The sequence below is a fragment of the Camellia sinensis genome, chromosome 1 (genome assembly GCF_055761805.1).
Source record: "Camellia sinensis isolate YWXY chromosome 1, ASM5576180v1, whole genome shotgun sequence".
In the NCBI taxonomy this organism is placed as follows: Eukaryota; Viridiplantae; Streptophyta; class Magnoliopsida; order Ericales; family Theaceae; genus Camellia; species Camellia sinensis.
Genome location: NC_138961.1, coordinates 195,883,024 through 195,908,288, shown reverse-complemented (window position 1 = coordinate 195,908,288; position 25,265 = coordinate 195,883,024). Strand labels below are relative to the sequence as shown.

Below are 25,265 nucleotides of genomic sequence, written 5' to 3'. Positions count from 1 at the left end.
AAAAAAAAAAAAATTTTGCCTAACCGGTCAACCGGCCGGTCGACCACCCCGGTTGTCCCAAAAAAAGTTCAGAAAGTTCAAAAAAAGTTCAGACAATTTGCAAAAAAAAAAAAAAAAAAAAAAAATTTGGCCTAACCGGTCAACCGGCCGGTCGACCACCCGGTTGTCCCGGGATAGATTTGGTGAAGGTGAACCGTTGGAGCCTGAAGTATCAAATTCAGGAAATGGCCATTTTTTAACTCAGATTTGGTGAAATTTTTAATTCACCGTTGGAGATGCTCTTAATGAACCCACTAAAACAAAATCTTAACCCTTACTTTTCTCTCCTCTCTCGCCGTCTCTCTCTCTCTCTCTCTCGCGTGGCTTGCTACTGTGAGACCTCTTTTTTTTTTTTTTTTTTTTTTTTTGCTCTTTTTCTCTTTTCTTTCAATCCGTCTCCGTGGTTACTTCTCCTCTTGGAACTTCACTTTTGTGTTTGAACCTAGGTACAGTACATTATACCTAATTTAGGTCAAGTTTGGCTAAAAAAAAAAATGCATTTATTTCATCTTTTTATCTTTTTTGGGTCATATCAATCAACATCTTCTCTCTACTTTTTCTACACATAATATAAAAAAAAAGTCAAAAAGTACACTTATTAGTCTTCCCAAACTTGGCCTTATTATTATATTTATATTAGACAAATATAACATAAATATAATATACATAAATATGATATATATTTTATCAATATATAAAATATATAAATATTCAAATTGATTATATATAATTAACTATCACATTAAATTAATTAAACAACACATTATTAACTAAATATTACGTTAAATTCTCATGTAACCACACAATTAATGAAATCCAAAAATAAAATAATAATAATAATAAATAAATAAAGGCTTACGAAAAATCAATGTCGCTACAATTGAGACTGAGATATTTGAGGACCAAAAAAAAATGTATTGTATTCTATGAATTTAATTAAAGAAAATTGTAGTTAAACGAGAATAACTTAAAATAATTATAATTTTATAAAGTTACAAGTGAGCATGTGTCTAGTATAAGTGAAAGTTGTGACATGAGATATAAATCTTGTTTTGACTTACACCTCCGTAAAAATTAAAGTATTTTAAATTCTTCTCATTTAAATGCATTTTTAAATTTAATTTAATTAAATATATAGTCATAAACAATACATACAGCCTATTTTACTTGATTGAAATACAAATTTTAGTTTGGTTTGATACTTTGATTCGGTATATCTATAATCATTACATGTAGATTGTTTTATGGAAAACTAGATGCTTTAAGCTCATCTCTAATTTCGTCTCTCGTATGCACCTCTGCCACCGCCAACCTTATATATACATACTGTTATACTATATACACAGAAAAAGTATTTAGAATGTTACCTAAAATTCAAACGTGTTCTACTTATGACCTATGATACACCAACTCAAAATCTACACCATGCACTTCACTTTCATGATAAAATTATTAGTAATTTTTCGTGGTTATGCACATCAATTGTTCATCAATCCAAGAAAGTCTATTAAAGTTAGATTGTATTTTTTTTTTGATCAGCAAAGAAAAATTTCATTAGCAGCATGAAATTACAGGTACAGAAAGATGACATGCATCGAGAGAGATTCGGAAAATACAAATTACCCTTACTACTGCTACTCGCATCCATACAACCAACCCCTTGGCCTCACGATTTTTTTTTTTTTTTAAACAAAAAAACTAAGAAGGACTTAACTAGAAAATAAAATACATGAATCCCCACAAAATCAACCCACACAACCCAAAAACAAAAACCAACACCAAACACCCAAGCTGCTCCTGCATTCCTCTTTTGAACAAACTAAAATTTTCTTTTTCAACACCCAAGCAGCTGCACTCCTCTTATCAACAAACCACACACTACCAATCAACCCGAATATTTTATTCACCCATTCTGTTGCACTCCCAATGCCCACACCACACAAACTAAATCTTTTCAACAGCCCACCAAGCCAAGACCCACGCCACCAAAGCCAAAAACCACGCCTGACAACACTCTACCATAGCATCAAAAGCATTTTGCACGCTCCGCCAATCCAACCAAGACCGTTCCATGGCCGGAAAACTCCATAGCCAACAACTCCATGGCTGGAAAAAAACTCCACACCCAGCTCCACTTCCATGGTCGGGACCGAGAACTCATTGCAACCGAACACACCCAAGAATGATCAAAACTCACGACCATCACCATAGCCGAACAAGACCCACTACCATCTCCACTTCCATGGTCGGACATAGCTTTCCCAATCCAAACTCCCAATACACCCACTGCAGAAGCTCCGATGTTGACAACCCAAAACATCAAACAACTGCCGTGACACCACCATACATCTGGATGAAGTTCACCCCTCAAACTCCCACTTGAAAGGAGCACTCGAATGAAGTCTTAGATAGATCTGGATCGACTTCAACACCCATGTTTCCCCCCAAACAAAGCACCAAAGCAACTCCATAGATCCAAACCAGAGCTCATCCCTTAAACTCCCACTCGCAAAGGAGCGCCCGAATGAAGATCCAAACCAGATCTGAACATTCTCTATTCTGGTCCAAAACCGACCTCCTTCTACTCTGTTTTGACATTTGATCCAAGCACCCCCTGTTGAAACAAAACATACAACCCCAATGTTGAAACAAAACGGACAACAAAACATACAGCCCCCTGTTGAAACAAAACATACAACCCCAAGCACCCCCTATTGAAACAAAAACGAACAACGAAGTGGAAAGACATTTTGGGAATCAAGTTTATTAAAAGCAAAAACAAGCACACAAACACAAAAGAGAGCTGGGCCAATCGACTGCCATAGACAAAGGCGGCGGTCGGCTGGCCAAAAGTGAGGCCCGGGGGTGGAGGTTTTTAGAGAGAGAGAGAGGAAAGAAAAGTGAGGAACCTGGGTTGTGTAAGTTAGATTGTATTTGATTTAGGAATTTGGATAAGGATTTAAAAAAGAAAGGGGAAAAACTACATGACATGTGAACAAAGTATAGTTACATTTCATACACTTTTTTCTTTTTTCTTTTTCAAATCTCTATCTAAATTCATGAACTAAACACAATAAGAAAAGAAATGGTGACATTCCAAAGTTGTCTAGAGAGGATTAACCTTGACACTAGACACAAAATTGTACGAAGATGGTGTACTATAGATGAAATCTAGAGATCAATCAAGGACCATATTAGTAGTGCTAATTGATTACATGATTATATAAATGGATATGGTAGTTAAGACAAATAATTCACATAATTATATTGTATATATGTGTGCACGAATGGCATGTTGTCACAATGTTCCCCCTCGAGGTTGTTTGCAGCCTACAATTGTAGTTTGAAATGAGTTTTATTTAATACAATGCATACATTATCATGAAGTACAGCTAATGTGTTCTGTATTTGATCTGTGAAACCTAAATGCATTGACCTTCACTTTTGTCCTAATCATCTCCCAGTCATGTACAATAATGTGAATCGTATCAATTTTTAGCTGTTTAAGAAATCACATAATCACATACAAGTCATGACAATACTCTATTAGTCCAAGGAGTCGTATGATCCCATGATTGTGTAATTCTAAAACTACTGAATCATATGATTGTACTTAAGAAATTATACAGAAATACAAATTAATCTCTATGACAATTCTTAATTAAATATAGGTGCAAATGGATGCTAACCACTAATTAATATTTTTTGTGGCATTGTCTTTTTGTATTAATTATTGCAAATTTCATACATTGGCAAACATCAAAATCATTATTGATTCTGACTTCATGAGACAGGAATATTATGCATGCATATACTTGCAAACAATGCATACTAGGTAAAGCTAGATTTCCGTTTTAGCAATCTTTAAAAATAAAAGAGAAAAGTTAGGGATCATGAAAATTTTTTCATGAAAATGATCATGAAAGAGTTATGATCTTTGGATTACCTTGATTAGTGTGTAGTGCTTTATTTTAAGTGTAATCCAATGGTCACAAAACTTTCATGATTATTTTCATGAAAAGTTTTTCATGATACCTAGCGTTACTGAAAATAAAAATTAGCTTTCCATGTCGTACTTAAAAAGATTTTAAAAATTCAATAATTGAGGATTTCAAAAAAACTAGATTCCTAAGCGAAATTAATAGAACTATTCAATTTTGGTTTTGCCCTTTTGTTTACTTTATGACATGAGACTTTTTCATATGTCCAAATTGATAGTCACAATTTACAAATTTGCTAAATATATGGGTTGAAAAGGATAACATAATATACCCCAAATTTTAAATTTGTTGATAAATTTCATGATTGAAACCACATATCCACCTGGTTTTAACTTCGGAAGAAAATTCCTAAGTATAAAACAGGTGTCTAAATAGGAATAAATATTGAATGTAATTGTGATATCACGTGACGGTGTCACTATCTAATAAGCAATCTTAATTTGCAAGACTTCAACAATATTGAGTTAGTGAGAGACAAGACTTGTTGACTTAATCTCTTTGTCATTTTATAGGGACCACAACAATTACACGGTAAATTTCTTGCAAAATTTTCAGTAATGTTACCCAAAAAAAAAAATGAGAATCAAAAGAATGAAATGAACTTGGATGTCATTGTAATATATACTGTATTGGCATATGCTACAAAAATCTTACAAAAGAAGGTTTGGAACATTGGCAAAACATTTAAAACACTAATGTTAAGACCAATTTAAGATGTACAGCGGTTCATATCTCTCTTTAGTGAGCTAAAATGTTAAGGAGGGAGACTCTATGTTGGATTAGTCGCCTAAACAAGTAATCTAATCCACCCTCAAGTCCTTCTATGCAACCATCAAGTTTTTGTAATCTTTTCCTTGCCATTTGTACATCAATATTTGCATCATTGCTCCGAATGCATCGAAGCAGTGAGTGAAGAACGACATCACACTCTCCCCCTCATTGGAAACCTTGTCGCCGCCTCTCTCAGTAGTTGATGGCCTTGTAAGTATAAACTTTGAGATCAATGACCATCCACTAGGCTTCGTCTTTGAGGTTGTCTGTGACAGAAACAAGAAGAGGGATCGTAGGATAGAGATGGTAATGGAAGTTACTTCCCTGAACACTCTAATCAACATTGATAAGTAGTGATTCACATCTAAGAGAACAGGAAAGGAACCAAATTTGTTTTCCATTTGCTTCAATGCTCCGAGGCACTTTGCAGTCTCCTTCTTCACTCTTTTTTTGCACAACATATAAGCATTGATATCACTTTCAATGCTTAGATCTCCACCCTTCCTACGCAACACCGATTGAAGGCCTTGCACATGTTCCTTCATCACCAACAAGAAGTCTCGTGTCTTACCACATGAGTCTAGCAACCCAATAGACCCCTCAAGCGCCTCTTCCACTATCAGTCCATCTCGGTGTTGGAGAAGAGCCTGTTGGGTGACTGGAGAATGAATGAGTTCATCAACAGAAACATACAACTCCGCAAGCCCAACAAGACTGGTTTTAACAATCTCTGCGCTTGGAGGAACTGTGGAAACCAATGATGTCTTCCAAGTTCTAAGCTTGTTTAATTGAGCTTCAATTTTGGTAGAATGGGGATGTAACCTAGAAGGCAAGCTAATAGACCTAAATTGATACTGCAAACAAATTGATGAAGATGAGCTTGCCATCTTTGCTTTTGCTTTCTTATGTAGAGTCTTTTGCTTTTGCTTTTGCTTTCATTGAATTGAATGTCAATGAAGGTGTATCAATGTATTTATAAGAACAAAAGACTGTTGATCTTCTTCTTGTTCATTGTCATCTTGTCTGCAATTTTGGGGCTAACAACCGGCAAGGACGTCTGAATCTTTGTTGAATCTGATTGGTAACGAAATGGGCAACGTTTTGAGATTTGATTGTTTGGGAAACAGGGGGTACAGGCCATAGGAACTTTATGCTTTATTGCCTCCCCAATGATTACTGAATTCAAGCTTTGAAATATTATTATTTTCATTGAAAAAAATTGATCTTTCACAACTCCATTAGCTGGCAATGCATGCATGTCTAGAGCAAATAATCATGGGACAAATTGCAATCATAGAATGGGAGAGAGAGATGGCAATGTCCGGACAAAATGTAATAAATAAAAGAGTAAAATTCTTTTTTTTGGGTGAATAAACAGTAAAATTCTACTCACAAATAACAATTTTTTTTTTTTTTATATAAATTCATATGATGTAATAACAACTTTTACAATACAAAACGAGGTTTATTTTTTTGTTAATCTTGTTTGTCTGTATAGCACTACCCAGAGTAAGTAATAGGAACTCCCCCTTCAGGTTTAACCAAATACAATAATGTTCCCTTAAGATTTAATTTTTTATTACACTCTACTCAATTCAAACTCATGGGCCATTCAATCACACCCATTTAAAACTTGTGTAAACCTGCCCGACTTCATAAATGTGATGTTCTGAACGATTTAATCTTTCCTTTTCTTTTTCTTTTTTTATAAGCCCAAATGTCCAATTAAAGTGAAAATTATATAAAATGATAGTCACTTACATGTTTAGATTTAATTTTTTAGAGATAAAAGTGATTTTCTCAAAATGTAAAATTACACATTTGGACAATTTGCATTATAAAAGTTTTAGATTTTTCTTCATTCTAAACAAAATCACACACTACGAACAAAAACCTGAACTCTAATATAACACTCCAATAACGTAACACTTCAATGTAACACACAAAAAAACTCATTTATGTACTTTTTCCAAATGTAACACTCAAAAAAATTATTTAGTGTACTTTTTCTAAACGTAACGCTCCAATGTTAAAAAAATAAAAATTTCTTAGTATACTTTTCCCAAACGTAATACTTCAATATAACACACAAAAACACTGAAAAAACTCATTAGTGTATTTTTTTCAAACGTAACACTCACAATTTGAAATTATATATTTATTCAAAACTTACAAAGGAATATTTGTACTTCTTTTGGAATGGTTTGAAGAATCACATTCTCTTTTCTTTTTTTTTTCTTTTTTTTTTTTTGTGTGTGTTACATCGGAGTGTTACGTTTAGGAAAAGTGTACTAAGATTTTTTTTTATTTTTTTTATTTATTTATTTTGTGTTATATTGGAGCGTTACGTTTGGTATAAATACACCAAAGAGTTTTTTTTGTGTTTTAAATTAAATTGTTACACTAAAAAATTTTTTGAAATATTATATTGAAATGTTACGTTTAGAAAAAATAGACTAAGAAATTTTTTTATGTTACATTAGAATGTTACACTAAGGAGTTTTTTTGTGTTACATTAGAATATTACACTAAAAAAAAATTTAGAGTATTATATTAGAATGTTATATTTGAAAAAAGTACATCAAGAATTTTTTTTGTATTTTACATTAGAATGTTATACTAAGGAGTTTTCGTTTGTGTTATATATAGTGTTACATTAAGCCCCGGTTTGATAAACATTTTGGGCTAAATAATCACATATGGACAAAAAAAAAAATCAAAAAAGTTAAAAAGTCAACAAAAAAGTTTGTCATTCCAAAGTCAAAAAGTCAAAAAAACCAAACAAGAAAACCAAACAAACAAAAAAGTCATAGGTTAAAAAAATTAAAAAAACCAAAAAGTCAACTAAAAAAGTCATTATCAAATGAACCCTAAAGAGTTTTTTTGTGTTGTATTAGAGTGTTACATTTGGGAAAAAAAATACACTAAAAAGTTTTTTTTGTGTGTTATATTAAAGTGCTACAATAAGAAATTTTGTGTGTATTACTTTAGAGTGTTACACTCAGGAATTTTTTTAGAGTGTTATATTGAAGTGTTACGTTTAGAAAAAGTACAATAAACAGCTTTTTTATGTGTTACATTAATGTTACATTTGGATGTTAATAAATGTTAATGTTACAATACGGACAAACACTACAAAAAGGAACGAACACCACACCAATAACACCCCAAACAGGATAACATCATCTACCTACAAATCACTCCACTAAATTCCCACAAAAAAAATAGAAATGTAAAAACCTATCTTACCTACGCACACCCAACATTAAAAATAAAAAATAAAAAAAAAAATTCACACACGAGCAAATAAGTAAACTTTTAAACCCCTAAATTAAGAAAATACAACATATCCAAAATAAAAAAGACTAAATGATTTGAAAGAAAACTTCTACGACTAAATAGAATAAGTTTTCTCCAAATAAAATTTATAAGTAATTTTTTCAAAATTCTACTCACAAATAACAATTTTTTTCTTTTTTCTTCTTTTTTTTTTTTTTATTGATATAAATTCATATGACATGTAATAACAAAACTTTTACAATACAAAACGAGATTTATTTTTTTTTGTTAATCTTGTTTGTCTGTATAGCACTACTCAGAGTAAACTCCCCCTTCAGGTTTAACCAAATACAATTTGTTCCCTTAAGATTTAATTTTTCATTGCACTCTACTCAATTCAAACTCTTGGGCCGTTCAATCACACCCATTTAAAACTTGTTTAAACATGTCCAACTTCATAAATGGCTCTTAACACCACCACCACCCCATCACAGTTGGTACTCCACCACTGCCACAGCCACCTCAGCCACCACCACTATCGTTGCTACCATCTATTGAGAAAAAAAATCATATAGTAAATGTGTTTGTCAGATTCATTTGTCCAACTTATATCCGATTTAACTCAATCCACTTGAACCCATATTTATTAAATGAACATATTTAAGTTAAATTATTTTAAATATATAACTCATTTTAACCCGTTCAAATCCAGCCAACATGCCTGGCCGCCACCTAGTTACCATCAATCATACTATTAGTAATATAAAGGAAAAATATCATCTATTTTATATTGAAATATGTATTTTTATTTTTAATGATGCATGCATCCATACACTACTTGCATTAAATACACTTGGGTCATTTTTGATTGCTGAATTATTTTTTGTTGCATTAAATACAATGAGATTAATTATTAATAGGATTGTGAATGATAAGTTACCAAGGGTTATGAAATATATGATTAGATAGAAAGAATGAGGTATTATATTTGGTTAGAATGAAATAAAATTATATAATTATTTTTAACCGTTAGATAAAGAAAGAAATAATCTCGAAAGACCTCATTTTTTTAATACCACACCACCCCTTGTATTATTTAATCCCCCATTTTCTTCTATTTAATCCTCCATACCAATACTAAAATTATCTAAAATTTAATACCATGCAAAACAAATATTGGATAGAAATATCCATACGGACAGACATGTTCCCCACCTTCAATCCATTCCTCCTTATCCTACTATCAAATACCGGACTAATAATCCAGTGAATCCCACATGTTTCCTCCACTTTCAATTTCAATCCCACTAATAGTGAAAGCAATCAAACATGGCCTTGCTTTACTATAAATAAATAATTAAAAAAATAGTGTAATTATGCTGTATATTTATTGCATTTTTTTTCAAACCTAAAGAAGAAACAAAAAACATTATAAACCACCATAGCTCTTGAAGTCTAGCATTCCATTGAGGAACAAATAGGGTTGGTAGAAAGAGATGGTTTTGTTGTAAACAACCATATTCTGAAAAAGGGGCAAGGAAGCATTTAGAAGTATATATAAATTGTATAGCCATTGGAAATTGGTGTACGCCCTATAACCAAGGAAGATGGGAGAGAATAAACAAAGGATTATGCATAGCAGAAGGCAGCAGAGTGTTGACAGTAACAAAATAGGGTTATAGAAACAAAAATCCAACCAGCCCAGACAAAAACAACCAGATTTTTACCCAAAAAATGATTGTGTGAAGGAGATTGAAACGGTGTGTGGAGTCATGTATAGAAAAAATCTGGACCATAAATTGACAATTCTCAGTAAAAATTCTAGATTTGTAGTAATACTATAGAAATGGAAAACCTACAATTGCAGCGCAGCACAGCACAGCACATGCATAATATATGCTCTTGCAGAGCACATGATTCTCCTTGTCTCCTTGTTTTTTAACCCATATCCAATTCACAAAGAAAACTGTTTAAGAATGTTTAGACATCATTCCTAAATTTACTCTTATTAACATAAACTAAGAATATTTAGTTGTCGATTTTTTCAAAAATCAATCAACTATGATCCATTATGTGAACAAATTTTGAAGTGATATTTTAGTGCTAATCTCTCACATTACTCATTTACCAACTAGTTGTATAACACCCTAGCAATTCAAATACAATATACATTTCCTGTCTCCTTTTTATCTCCAATTTACAAACTAGCCGTATAACACTCCAAATTATGTTACAATACATTTGTGTAGGCTAATGATGAGGCAGTTTTAGGTCCATACCAAAAGAATAAAGGGCATGCCAAGAATATTACACTTCTACAACACTATTCACATAGAAGATTACAGGAGCTAGAAGAATTGTTAAAATTTTTCTAAAAAAACATTTATTTGGACCGAAAACGTTTTCTATGGAAAACCTTTTTTCAGGAAATATTTTTCGATGAAAATGTTTTTCCAACTCTTCCTAGTGACCTTAAAACTAACATACCAGTTATATTAGTAGTGTTAATAGTGGTGGTGGGTGGCACAGATGACCATGACGGTGGGGGTGGCATTCGGAAAGCATACATTGAATGTTTGGGGAAGTGTTCATTGAATTCAAGATGAGAAGCTCATGTCTGAAACCCGAGATAAATGCCAAAACTGGATATTTGATCTGGAACACTCCTCAGGAACTTCATTTTCTACATAGTACATTCATCAATTATTACCAATCCTTTCACTTATGCAATGATTTACTAGTTCTTAGTTCTCCTTGGTCTAACCCTAATTCTCAGGTAAACTCTCTCTTACCAGCTAAATTCCATCTAACCCAACCTTGTCTTATCAATAATGGGTGCCAGTTGGGTCACCCGAAGCTCTTTGCCATGCCACAAATGCAAGGTACATACAATGCCCGGCAAGTTAAGACCTATAATATCAAAACCCAGAACAGAAAAGTTTATGCAAATAGATGAAGATTGAAATAAGGATAAGAATAATCGAACAAGATAATTTCAATAATAGCATTGCACTACTAATAATTATCGAACAAAAAAATACTATAATCAGATTATTAAATGAACTTAACAAAAATTTTAAAGAAAATCAATTAGAAATTGGACCAAAGGTTTCCGCGTTTTTCTGGACGAGCGCGGGTAAAGAAGCTAGTCCAAGACTATAGGTTTAGGATAGCCACTTGGAACATAGGAACCTTAACTGGTAGGACAATAGAATTGGTAGATGTTATGATTAGGATGAGAGTTAGTATAGCTTGCTTACAAGAAACTAAGTGGACGGGAGAGAAAGCTAGGGAAATTGAGAATACTGGTTTTAAACTTTATTATAGTGGTAAGGATAGACGCAGGAATGAGGTAGGAATCATAATTGCCAAGGGTCTTGCGGAAAGTGTGGTGGCGGTCACTAGGAAAGGAGATAGGATTATGCTAGTTAAACTAGTTATTGGAGGGAATATAGTGAACATTATTAGCGCTTACGCCCCTCAAGTAGGGTTAGATGATCAGACTACGAGGGATTTTTGGAAGCAAATGGATGAGATCTTACAGGAGATACCCGTAGGAGAGAACCTGGTTACAGGTGGAGATTTCAATGGCCATGTGGGCATAGATAAGGTAGGTTATGAAAGGGTGCATGGTGGATACGGTTTTGGTGACAGAAATGAGGCTGGAGAGAGAATCTTAGATTTTGCGTTGGCTTCTGACCTGGTGGTGGCCAATACTATGTATAAGAAGAGGGCTGAGCATTTGATAACCTTTAAGAGTGGATTAGTTAAGAGCCAAATAGATTATTTCTTAGTGAGAAAAGTGGACTGCCTAAAATGCGATGATTGTAAGGTGATTCCTGGAGAGAATCTGGTCTCTCAACATAGGATTTTGGCACTAGATTTATGTTTTAGAGGGCAATACCAAGCTAGGAAGGATGGTGGGCGTCGTAGGACGAGATGGTGGGACTTAAAAGGGGATAAACTAGAAATATTTAAGAATCGAATGGATAAGGAAGGTACTTGAGACTTAGAAGGTGATGCTAACACTATGTGGAATTCGATGGCCAATTGTATGAGGAGAATCTCAAGGGAAGTGCTTGGAGATTCGAAAGGAACGGGACCCAGCTCTAGGGAAATTTGGTGGTGGAGGGAAGAGGTCCAAGCGGTAGTTAAGGCAAAAAAAGAGTGCTTTAAAAAGTGGCAGAAGGATAGAACTGAGGAAAACCTTAAGAGCTATAGATTGGCTAATAAAGAGGTCAAGAAAGTAGTGAGAGAGACTAAGTTGAAAGTTTATGATGACCTATACACTAGACTAGATAGTAAGGAGGGAGAGAAGAAGGTATACAAGCTTGCTAAGATACGGGAGAGGAAAACAAGAGATTTTAATCAAGTAAAGTGCATCAAGAGTGAGGATTCTAAGGTATTGGTGAAAGATGATGAGATTAAGGAAAGATGGAAGAATTATTTTGAGAAACTGTTAAATGAGGAACATGGAAGTACGACAATAAGAGAAGAAATAATCAGTAATACGAGAAACCAAGACTATAAGTTCTATCGCAGGATTAAGAACTTTGAAGTGGAGATTGCACTTAAGAAGATGAAATCAAATAAGGCTTTAGGACCTAATGATATCCCTATTGAAGCTTGAAAATGTTTGGGTAAAAAGGGAGTTGTTTGGTTGACTGCGTTGTTTAGCAAAATTTTGTTGACTAGGAAAATGCCAGATGAGTGGAGGAAGAGTATTTTAGTGCCAATCTATAAGAATAAAGGTGATGTCCAGAATTGTAACAACTATAGAGGAATTAAGCTAATGTGTCATATAATGAAAGTGTGGGAGAGGGTGATGGAACGCCGATTGCGAGACATAACAGAGATGTCAGAGAATCAATTTGGGTTTATGCCTGGTAGGTCAACAATGGAAGTGATCTATCTTTTGAGGAGAATAATAGAAAAGTATAAAGAAAAGAAAAGAGACATTCATATGGTGTTTATCGACCTTGAGAAAGCATATGACAGAGTACCCCGAGATATAATATGGTGGGCGTTAGAGAAGAAAGGGGTGACAAAAGGCTACATTGACGTGATTAGGGACATGTATGAAAGGGTGGTGACTACTATTAGATTGCCAGCTGGAGAAACAAATGAATTTCCTATCACTGTAGGGTTACACCAAGGATCTACCTTAAATCCTTATCTTTTGGCTTTGGTTATGGACGAGTTGACGATAAATATTCAAGATGACGTGCCATGGTGTATGCTTTTTACAGACAATATTGTGTTAGTGGATGAGACTAGAGAAGAAGTTAACACAAAGTTGGAGATTTGGAGAAAAACTCTTGAATCTAAAGAATTTCGGATAAGCAGAACTAAGACAGAGTACATGGAGTGTAAATTTAGTAACAGTAACAATGAAAGCAGAGGAAAAGTGAAGATTGAGAACCAAGAACTGCCTAAGAGTGAATATTTTTGTTATTTAGGGTCGATTATCACAACAGCGGGAGAGATTGATGCAGATGTGGCCCATAGGATTAAGGCGAGATGGTGTAAGTGGAGAAGTACGTCTGGGGTATTGTGCGATAAACGAATACCCACTAGACTAAAAGGTAAGTTTTATAGAACGGCTACTAGACTAGCTATGTTGTATGGGACGGAGTGTTGGGCAACCAAGAAACAACATGTAGATAAGATGAGTGTGGCTGAGATGAGGATGCTAAGGTGGATGTGTGGTAAGACTAGACGAGACAGGATTAGGAATGAGTGTATTCGGGAATGGGTAGGAGTAGCACCGATAGAAGATAAGTTGAGAGAGAATCGTTTGAGATGGTTTGGTCATATTCAATGGAGACCAACAGAGGCAGTAGTGAAGAGATGCGATGCTGTAACGGTAGATGGAAGTGTTAGGGGATGGGGTAGGCCTACATTAACGTTGACTAGCGTTATAAATAGAGATATGAATCTACTTAATTTGACTAATGAAATGGCCTTTGATAGGGCCGCATGGAGAAGAAGGATTCATGTAGCCGACCCCATTTGATGGGACATAAGGCTTGGTTTGGTTTGGTTTGGTTTGGTTTAGAAATAGAGGATGCTTAAGTTAACAATAAATTAAAATCTGGACCTGCTCACAATTTTATATAACCTTTAATCGATTCGAATTTAATACTTTAGCAATTTAATTGACAAAATTGAAACTTTAGGGACTTAAATGAAAAAGATGTTAAACTTGAGGGACTATTATTGTAATTTATCCATTGAAATAATTATACAAAATACGAGACGCATTATTCACATTGCCTATTAACCATTCATTCATTATACAAAATGAATGAACAAATTAAAGCAATGCAAATAAAGGAAAGACAAATGAAACATATGTTGCACAAATCTGTTCATATAAATCAGTCGCGAAAAGTAGACTTTACCAGTGTCCCATTGCTCATCAATCAAAATACAATCTTCACACTTCTGCCAAATCAAGTATTTCTCAAGGTTGTGGATTGCTCAGGTCATAATCTCATGGCAAGTACAAAAGGCTGACATATAATTGCATAAATTATCATATATTCTTCAATGTACTATCAGAGGAAAGGAGAACAACGAAAAGTAAATAAATTTTTATTTTTGCTGCATAACATGTAGGAAAATTTGGAGGAAAATGATATACAGTGCATATTGAGATACACTAACCTATCAAAGTTACCAATTTTCAGGGGTGCCGATACCAACAGATATATCATACAGGTGCTCGTCACCTTGACAAACTCCTTAGGAGTAAACCAAACCAAACCAAGCCTTTAAGTCCCATCAAATGGGATCGGCTGCATGAATTATTCTTCTCCACTCGACTCTATCAAACTTCTTGGGAGTAATGTCAAAAAAATAGAAATGGGTACTAGCAGTCTGATGAATTCAGGAAGAGAGCTGATTAAGAACTACACTACATGCCGAAACTCCCACCAAGACGGCCTTGCAAGGCCTTCAGGTGGTTAAACTGCTCTCCCCATTTCAGCTGAAAACAACCCTGCGAGTCCTGACAGTACCAGGGAATTTATGAGAGAACAACTTATGATGGTTCCAAGCCCACAGCAACTTCACACATGAAAAGAACAAGTTGTTTTATTGATTTTAACTGCTGCATTTTCTGTTGGGTAACGTGGACCCTGTTAAGTATTGTACACTAAGCCTTGGGTCCAATGGGTGATTTGGAAGGACCTCCCCCAAGGATTGGGGGGCCCAAATTTTTTGGGTACTTTGGCAATTTCCTGTTTGCTTCCACCCGCGTTGCCTGATTTCTATGCTTATAAATAGATGACGGGCGCCTCTTGTATTATTAAGAGAGTTGTAATCGTTTTCTAATCATAGTAAAAACCATAGCAGCGGTGGACATAACCTTATTTTAGGGTGAACCACGTAAATTTTTATGTTGTGAACCACGAAAATTTTTATGTTTCTTTTGTGTGTGATTCTTTCAATTTGTTTTAGCTCTATTGTTTGCTATTTTGTGTCTCCCGATCCTAGTTAGGAATTTTCTCCAAACAGTAGCTTGATTGGGTGCCAAAAACAGTAGGTATGATTTGGCCAGGTTAGTGCCACACGAGCATGGACTTTTCTTGGTTAACCAAGGGAAGCTCATTTGCAATTCCATAATTGAAACCAACAATAGCTTACAACCACCTCTGCCTGGTTAAGGACCAAGGAGAAAAAAAATCAAGGGGAATAATTATTTGTAGCACAGGAATGTAAATTGCAACTAATTCTAGCTAATAGCAGTAAAAATAAAAATAGAAATAAAAAATAGAAACTATAGGTCCAAACTTCTGTCATGCAGGAGAGCTACCACAACAGCTTTTGCCGCAAAAGACCAGTATTGCCAAAGAAAAAGTTTGTTTTTGTATTATCAAAACCTTAGTTGCAAGAATCGTGCAACCAGGTGACGAATCTTCGTAAGAAACGTGATTCTGCATTTCTTAAAAAGAAACGTGTAAGAATCGCGGTTCTGTAGAGAGAGAAACGCGATCCTGTCCAAGTTGGTATCGTTGGTGGAAATAAAACAACTCAAAAGTCCAGACAGAGAAAAGCCCTAACCCATTGAAGACAGAGAAAGAGAAAACAGACAGAAACCCTAACCCATTGAAGACAGAGAAAGAAAATAGGAAAGGGGAAAAACCTGTTGAAGCTCTAATCGAGACTAGATCAAGGTATGCTCTTCCAATCTATGTGTGTTCAACTATCTCTCTTCCTCTGTTCACCATCGAAGTCGAACCTGTTTATCTTCTTTGACTCTCTCTCCCTCTGTTCGATGCTCTTCGTCGTCGTCTCCTTCGTCCTTCGTATCTCTCTCTCTCTCTCTCTCTCTCTGTGTGTGTTCATCTTCGTCTTTGTCTACTCTCTCTCTCTGTTCGTCTCTCTCGTTTCTCCCCTCTATTCGACTCCTCACTCTTCCCTCTTCGATGTTGTCTCTCTCTTCCTCTTTTATTCTTTATTTTATTTTTTTAACCTTTTTTTGTTTTTAGTAATAAAAAAACCATTTTACATCTTTTATTTATTTTTTTATATTTTTAATATTCTCAATATCCTAAACATTAACATATAGAATAAAAAAATTATAAAATAAAATCATATATAATAAAAAAAATTATAAAATAAAATATCTAATTTTTCTTTTTGTTTATTTTAACATAATTTATTATTCCTTATTTATTATAATTTTTTATTTATAATATATATCAATTAAAAATAAAAAAATAAATTAACAATAATATATTATTTAAAAAATATAATAAATAAATAAAATATTTAATGTGTATTAAAATAAAAATATTTATAAAAAAACTTCTAATGTGTATTAAAATATATATATATATATATTACCGCTCCCCGAGGTGCTCCCAACTTAAGAAACTTCTATCGGCTCACGCTTCCTCGCTCCCGCTCCTGCTTCATGCAACTAAGATCATAACATGTTTCTACAGATTAAGTATGAAAACAATGCCTAAAGATTAAGCATAACTGCTTACTAAAGAATGCAAAGAAAGCAGGCTGGTGGCCTGGCTTCAAAACTGAAGCTGCATCACACCCTGGATTTCCAAACCCAGCGAAATGCACTAAGTGAAATAATTAGAGTTGCTCAAACACATGCACGTGATTCATGTGAGCATGCTATTCACTTGGCACCTTAATCACGAGAGTATGAAAACAATCAATTTAAATAAACATGCAATTCCAATAACCATATTAATCATTTAGCGCCTTAATTACATAGCATGCAAACACTTCGCACATTAACTGCCTAATCATGCTATTCAAAAGCTTAACCACATAATCATGTTATTTACTATGCATCTTAATCAACTAGCATGTGAACACAGCATTCATTCTCCTATCATGTTAACTTTTCATTTCAATTACATAGGCTTGTGGTGTCCAATATCTACTCATATAAGCATGTGAAACACTTAGTATCTAATCACATAGCATGCAAACTTACAAAATGTGCTCTACATGTCAATCCTGATTTTAAGAAAATGGAAGAGAATCTCTTACAATGATGAGGCAAGAAGGTGGAAAAATTCAAGAAAACAGGAGGGGGAAGCTGCTTTTGGTAGCCTGGCAGCAAAAGGGGGCTGCTGCCCTTCTTTTTCCTATGTCCCCAAATGACACGTGAGGCAAACTCAAAGACCTACAGTATCCAACTTGGAGACCAAGTCTTCCAAGCATGGACAATGATGAGGCAAGAAGGGGGGAGAGAATATCTTACAATGATGAGGCAAGGTGGAAAAATTCAAGAAAAACAGAGGGGGGAAGCTTCTTTCGGTAGCCTGGCAGCAAAAGGGGGCTGCTACCCTTCTTTTTCCTACGTCCCCAAATGATACGTGTGAGGGAAAGTCAAAGACCTACAGTATCCAACTTGGAGACCAAGTCTTCCAAGCTTGGACAAGTGTCACAACCAGTTAGTCAAGGAGGGAGGAGAGATGGAATATCTTGCAAACATTACATACAAAAAACAAAATAGTTAAAAGTCAAGCCAAATACAAGGCCATATGAGCCGGGCCCTCTTTCGAGGAAATAGGAAGTTTCCAAGCAACTTCCTTTATTGCTTCAATTCAAATTGAAGTAAATACTTTAGTGGAAAAGCTTGAGATTCAATTGGTTTCCAACCAATCTGTCCCGCTACATCCCCTAATTGAGCAGCCCAAATCCCACCCCAAATGACGTGGATGAAAAAGTAGAGTTGATATATCAGTTGCAAAAGAAGTGCGTGAAACACATGCACTTCTTAGAAAAAACAAACATGCTCGGACTTAAATTCTCTCCGTTCAGCGATTCTCTCCCTCTTCGACTCTCACGCTCTCTAGCTCTCTCTCTCCGATGATTCTCTCCGCAATGACTCTCTCCCCGTCGACTTTCAAGTAAACTCTCTCTCTCTCTCTCCCCCCTTCATCGCAAGAGGAGAGAGAGAGGAGAGAGGAGAGAGGAGGGCAAGAGGAGAGAAGAGGTGGTCGAATCTCGTCAGCAACGGTGGTGTGGTGGTCAAATCTCGTCGTCGATGGTGGTGTGGTGGTCAGATCTCATCATCATTGATGGTGTGGTGGTCAAATCCCATCGTTGTCAATGTAATGATTGGATCCTGTCGTCGGTGGTGGTCATCTGTGGCGCAGTGGTTGAATCTCGTCGCCGTTGATGGTGTGGTGGTCGAATCTCATTGTCAGTGGAGTCATCGTTGTATGAGGAGAGAGAACACCGTTTGGGAAGAGAGAAGGGAGAGGAGGGTTTTGAGAGAGACAACAGCGTGGGCAAATTTCACATGGGTCTTAACCACATCATTCAGTGTGGGTGGGATTCAAACTACTCAATTAGGGGGACGAGAATGTAATTTGGATATTGCTTCATCCAATCTATTTCAAGAATCAAAGTTTCTCATCTCCAAAAAAAACAATAAATAAATAAGAAGAAGAAATAAATAAATAATAACAAATAATTTTTCCTTCGGTCATTGCATCCTTCCCTCTTAAAGGAGAATTTCATCCACAAAATTAAAACAAGTAAATCAAAAGAAAAGACATCTTACTCATTACCCTTCAGTACCACACAAACACGTTGTAGTTGTGCTAGATGACTTTCAAGAAATATCAATTAACCTATAGTTCTAACTGCCGGATGCAGAATTCATAAAGGGAATCTAATCATTCTATGGGTCAAACTACCCTTTTAACATGAATATCAGTCACAACTCAAGACACGTCGTACAAGCAACAAGTCAAACTCTATTACTCCATCACCCAAGCACATACACAAGTGGTAACCTCTTAAACATGCACCAACAAGGATATGTCCTTGATCGAATTCTCAAAACAGATTTCACGTAACTTGCTTAAACATGTGTCAATCCATATCCCACAAGCAATATAATCCATATCCGACAAGCGATATACTCAACTGTTCTTTCATTCAATCTTCATTCACCCTAAGGTTTTCAATTCTAGCTTCACATCACCTAGGCATGTAAAATATCTACAATAAGGCACTCTGAATGTATTAGAAGTCGGACCCTTTAGTTACAAGGAATTGAATATTGGTAGCATACATTGTTATGTTCTCATCCTAACTGAACTTTCAAAATTAACAATCTCACATAAATATATAAAATGGATTAAGCTGTGGTCAAGAAGTGTGTTATATGTTCCCGGAGATTTATGTGAGGAGAATTCGAGTCAATTGCTACATTATACTATATAAGCAAATCGTGAATGGAATTCAAAAATAAAAATGTCAATGATAAAATTCATTTCAAGATTCAGAGACATACCAGTTAAACAGCAAGTCCTTGTTTTTTGGGTTTCTTCAGCCATTTCAAAGTACTTTCCAATGTTGAGTACGCAGCAACATCCAACAAGCTCTTACTCTCCACAGCATAATCAAATAAATCATACACCTCAACAATCCTACCATGCCTCAGAAACTTCCCAAAAGATCCTGTCTCAAGCTTCATATCACCTTCTTTCATCACACCATACAATTCAATTGCCTTTTCCAACATATTTGCCTTGCATAACCCCTGAAGCAAAGTACTGCTATAAGTACACAAATTCTGTGTGCACCACTTTCCAACAACTGCACTGCCCCAAATGCATTTCCCTCCCTACACAGTCCATTCATCAAAGAAGTGTACATAACTTCATCTAGAAAATGACCCATTTCTACCATAACAACCAAAAACTTCATAGCCTCCTTAACTCTCCCCGACTTTGATAACACAAAAATCCAAGTATTGTATGTCACCAAATCAGGTTCCACTCCATCTTCCTTCATCTTCTTGTAAACCCATAACACCTCACTCCCCTGACTCAACATACAATAACACTTCATAATTGTATTATAAACATAGTGGACCAGCTTAAACCTGTCCTCACTCAACAATCCCAACAACCGGGTTGCTTCACGGAGATTCTCTCTGTTACATACATTATCAATGCCAAGCAATCACTCCTTTAAATCACTTGATTTTCCTACTTCACATCTCAATCATCAAAACTTTTTAAACCTACATATTTTAATGTCAAGACATCAAATCTATTTGTATCATCCCTAATGGTAATATTCCAAGATCACAACCCCATTTAACAGTCAAAACACCAAATATACCCTCTGAATTTCATAATTAATTCCATAAAACCTACAAAAATAATCATCCTCTCATCAAACAATCACTCCATTCAACAAATGTACACTCAATCAAAACCTCCACAATCACGGTCCAAAACAACTTAACCACACAACTATTTGCACCATTCACTCAAAGAACCGAATAACTTAGGCTTTCTGTATAGCTTCTATACATCATAAATTTTCATAGTCTATCAATAAAACACTTACCGTATAGTGAAAATAGCTCGTTTTTCATAAATTTCCGATCTATTAATCTCAATTTCAATTCCAATTATCTCTTACACTCGCAAAATTTCTTAAGATCCAGATCCTTAATTGTGCCACACATTAAACAATTCACATAATTCATATTCCTACAACGCCCTTAATTTTCTGAAGATTGAACCAAAAATATTAGCGTTTAATACAATCACTCACTCAAATTCACCATATCAACTTCTAGTGAGGTGAGGTCCCCTCAACTACACATCTTACTCATTGCTCTCCAGTACCACACAAACACGTGGTTGTGTTAGATGACTTTCAAGAAATATCAATTACCCTATAGTTCTAACTGCCGGATGCACAATTCATGAATGGAATCTAATCATTCTATGGGTCAAACCACCCTTTTAACATGAATATAAGTCACAACTCAAGACACGTCATACAAGCAACAAGTCAAACTCTACTACTCCATCATCCAACCCCAAACACAAGTGGTAACCTCTTAAACAGACACCAACATGGATATGTCCTTGATCAAATTTTCACCACAAATTTCACGTTACTCGCTTAAACATGCGTCAATCCATATCCCACAAGCGATATACTCAACTGTTCTTTCAGTCTATCGTCATTCACCTAAGGTTTTCTATTATAGGTTCACATCACCTAGGCACGTAAAATATCAACAACAAGGCACTTTGAATGTATTAAAAGTCGAACCCTTAAGTTACAACGAATTGAAGATTGGTTGCATACATTGTTATGTTCTCATGCTAACTTAACTTTCAAATTTGACAATCTCAAACAAATATATAAAATGGATTAAGTTGTGGTCAAGAAGTGTGTTATATGTTCCCGGAAATTTATGCGAGGAGAATTCGAGTCAATTGCTATATTATACTATATAAACAAATCATGAATGGAATTCAAAAATAAAAATGTCAATGATAGATTCATTTCAATATTAAGAAAGATACCAATTAAACAGCAAGTCCTTGTTCTTTGGCTTTCTTCAGCCACTTAAGAGTACTTTCCAATGTTGAGTATGCAGCAACATCCTTCAAACTCCTACTCTCCACAGAATAATCAAATACTTCATAAGCCTCAGCAATCCTACCATGCCTACAAAGTAGCCTCAGAAACGTCCCATAAGATCCTGTCTCAAGCTTCATATCACCTTCTTTCATCACACCATACAATTCAATTGCCTTTTCCAACAACTTTGCCTTACATAACCCGTGAAGCAAAGTATTGTAAGTGCACGAATTCGGTGTGCACCCCTTTGCTTCCATCTCCTCCAACAACTGCACTGCCCCAAATGCATTTCCCTCCCTACACATTCCATTCATCAAAGAAGTGTAGGTAACTTCATCTGGAAAATGACCTGTTTCTGCCATAACACCCAAAAACTTCCTAGCTTCCTTAACCCTCCCCGACTTCGACAACCCAAAAATCAAAGTATTGTATGTCACCATATCAGGCTCCACTCCATCTTCCTTCATCTTCTTATAAACCCATAACACCTCACTCCCCTGACTCAACATACAATAACCCTTCATAATTGTATTATAAACATAGCGGTCTGGCTTAAACCCATCGTCAGTCAACAATTCCAACAACCGGGTGGCTTCGCGGAGATTCTTTCTGTTACAAACATTATCAATCAAGATTGTGTAAGAAACAAGGTCCGGCTTTATTTCGAAAGATTCTCGCATTTCAGTGATGAAATTATTGACAGTACTGAGTGTCCTGGTTCTACAGAGATGCTTGATGAGCAAATTGTAGGTGTAAGTGTCTGGGGGAGAGTGTTTGAGGCAAAATTCTTTTACCAATTCGACAGCATCATCAATGCGGTCGGCATTGCAGAGGGTGCGGACTGCTATGTCCGTGGTGACCTTGTCGGGATGGAATCCATCGGTGACCATGAGATTGAGGGTTTTGCGGACAGAGGAGAGGGTGGGATTGGGGGATTTGCAGGACTGGGAGAGGAGAACATGGTAAGTGGATCGATCAGGGCAGAAGGGAGGGCAGGTCTTGATCATGTGGCGGAGGAGAGAGATGGAGTCGTCGATAGATGATGATATGGAGGCGAATGATTGGAGGATGGAGTTGTGGAATTTGAGATCGAATGGGATGGTGGTGGAGGTGATGATTGAATTGAAGAGGGATTTGGCGTCGGAAAGGTTGGGGGAGTTGAAGGTGATGAATGGGGAGGGTATAGGGTTTTCAACGGCGGTGGTTAGGGATTTGGGAGATTTTTTCTTGGGGATTTTCTTGGGAAAGTGATAGCGTTTGGAAAGTGGGGTGGGAGTTTCAGGCTGTTGATGATCAGGAAGGACAGGTGAAGGGTTTCTGAGCAGAGTCGATAACGGGAATGGTGTAGCCCTAAGTGCCGGTGGTACTTTTCCCATCTTCTCTCACCTATTCTTCTTCTTCTTCTTCTTCGTCTTCGTCTTCGTCTTCGTCTTCGTCTTCTGCTATTTCTCTTCTCCGGTGCTGGACTAGGGCTTTGTAGGGTTTTACGCAAAGTCGGCTTTTTGGGTCGGTGGTTCCGTCGCGTCTAGAAAGAAATCGGTTCCTCTCTGACCGACTTATGATTTGGGGTAAATTCCATTCTGAATTTTGAAAAAAAAAAAAAAATCTATATACATATATATATATATATATATATAATTAAAGTCTCTAATAATAGTAATTTAGAGGATAAAGGACACTAAACAAATAAGTAATACATCAGGTCCCTCAACTATATCGCGCGCATTTTTAATTATTTTATGGACCAAAATACCCTTCACAAATCAACACAAAAATGAAACTGGATTCCGACGACTGAGTTTCATTACAAACATCCAACCATCTTCACGAGCAAGAGAACAGCAGAATTAAGGTTTCAATATCAACTTCACCATTGACATTAGAATTTCATTATCTTCTGCAAAAATCCTTCCCATTCCTTCCTCACAAATTTCTCTGACCCTATTTTCACTGTTCATCGTCATCTCAGTTCATCTTCATCACATTGCATCTTCATCTCAAAGCATATTAGTTCGTAATTAGCGTTTCATCCTAAGTCTGGCAAGTTTTTCTACAATCCATCAAGTTTTTCTCTAGAAACACAATTAATTGCATTTTATATTAACCTTCCAATAATTAAGGTTTTAATTTCGTAATAAAAAGTTACATGAATTTGAAAAAAGTTATTTATCTGTGTTTTGAATTTATTCTTGAACAGGTTTGCGTGATTTTATCTGTAAATTTCTCTGGCATTTGAATTTCTCTGGTATTTGCTTGATGTATGTTTCTTCTTTGAATTTTCTCTGACATATTTATTTTGACAAAAGTTATTTCTCTATGTTCTGATCTTATTCTTGAACATGTTTGTGTGATTTTGTCTGTAAATTTCTCTACTCTGTAAATTTCTCTGGAATGTTTATTTTTCTCTGGAATGTGTAATTTTCTTAGGCATTTTCATTTTCTATACCTGCTAAATTTATGTTTTTTTTTTGAATTTTCTCTGACTATATTTTATATCTATATGTAATATTACTCTATTGTCTGTGTCTAAATTTTTCTGGCATTTATAATTTTCTCTGGGCACATCACATTTCTTTCTTGTGTGTCTCTATCATGTTTAATTTTCTCTGGTTGTGTATGTAAATTTCTCTAGCACTTTAATATTATGGACTAGAAAACTTCTCTAGAATGGAAATTTTCTCTGCAATGTGTAATTTTCTCTGGCATTTTCATTTTCTGTGCTTGCTAGGTTTATGTTTCTTTCTTGAATTTTATCTGGCTATATTTTACATCTATATGTAATTTGTAACAATTTTTGAAAATTTATCTATCATAGTTATGTTGCTTTGGTTATTTTTTTTGGGAATGAAAATTAGATGTGGCCATACATATTCCACATGAAAACACCTAGTATTTTCTTGTCAGTGTCTAAATTTCTTTGGAATTTATAATTTTCTCTGGCCATATTAGTTTTCTCCCTTGTGTTTGTTTGCCATGTTCAATTTTCTCTGGTGTGTTTATTTTGTTCAATTATTGGTTTCAATGTTATGTAATTTTCTGTGGCATGTTTACGTTGCTTTGTTTATTTTATCTTGCTAATCATGGAATGGAAATTTTCTCTGGCTTACTATGTTTACTTTTCTCTGTCATATTCATTTTCTGTGCTTGCTAGATATATGTTTCTTTTTTGAATTTTCTCTGGCTATATTTTACTTCTATATGTAATTTTAACAATTATTGAAAATTTCTCTGGCATGTTTATGTTGCTTTGTTGATTTTCTCTGGGAATGAAAATTTTCTGTGGCT

At 35.2% G+C, this 25,265-nt stretch overlaps 2 protein-coding genes across 5 annotated transcripts; both read right to left on the bottom strand.

The window, feature by feature from the left end:
• Positions 1-4,632: 4,632 nt before the first annotated feature.
• Positions 4,633-7,156, bottom strand: LOC114301403 (uncharacterized). Its single transcript, XM_028246371.2, has one exon. The coding sequence runs from the start codon at positions 5,696-5,698 to the stop codon at positions 4,862-4,864; it is 837 nt and encodes a 278-aa protein (XP_028102172.1). The 5' UTR covers positions 5,699-7,156; the 3' UTR covers positions 4,633-4,861.
• Positions 7,157-10,638: 3,482 nt separating this feature from the next.
• On the bottom strand, positions 10,639-23,579 carry LOC114301391 (Tetratricopeptide repeat (TPR)-like superfamily protein). 4 transcript variants are annotated; one of them, XR_014365944.1, is made up of 3 exons: positions 21,923-23,579; positions 14,495-14,605; positions 10,639-11,000 (listed from the first exon to the last, which is right to left on the bottom strand). XR_014365944.1 is itself a non-coding variant. In XM_028246357.2 (2 exons), exon 1 carries the CDS (start codon positions 23,354-23,356, stop codon positions 21,926-21,928), a length of 1,431 nt encoding a protein of 476 aa, XP_028102158.2. In that variant the 5' UTR covers positions 23,357-23,579; the 3' UTR covers positions 10,639-11,000; positions 21,923-21,925. The 4 variants fall into 4 exon arrangements, 2 of the variants coding, with proteins under 2 accessions (XP_028102158.2, XP_028102156.2); XR_014365946.1 differs by lacking the exons at positions 10,639-11,000; positions 14,495-14,605 and adding exons at positions 14,672-15,102; positions 17,616-18,000; XM_028246357.2 differs by lacking the exon at positions 14,495-14,605.
• Between the last annotated feature and the right edge of the window lie 1,686 nt (positions 23,580-25,265).

Bases quoted from the DNA above. Each gene is read 5' to 3' on its own strand.
- LOC114301403 (XM_028246371.2), bottom strand. From the start codon at position 5,698: ATGGCAAGCTCATCTTCATCAATTTGTTTGCAGTATCAATTTAGGTCT.
- LOC114301391 (XM_028246357.2), bottom strand. From the start codon at position 23,356: ATGGGAAAAGTACCACCGGCACTTAGGGCTACACCATTCCCGTTATCG.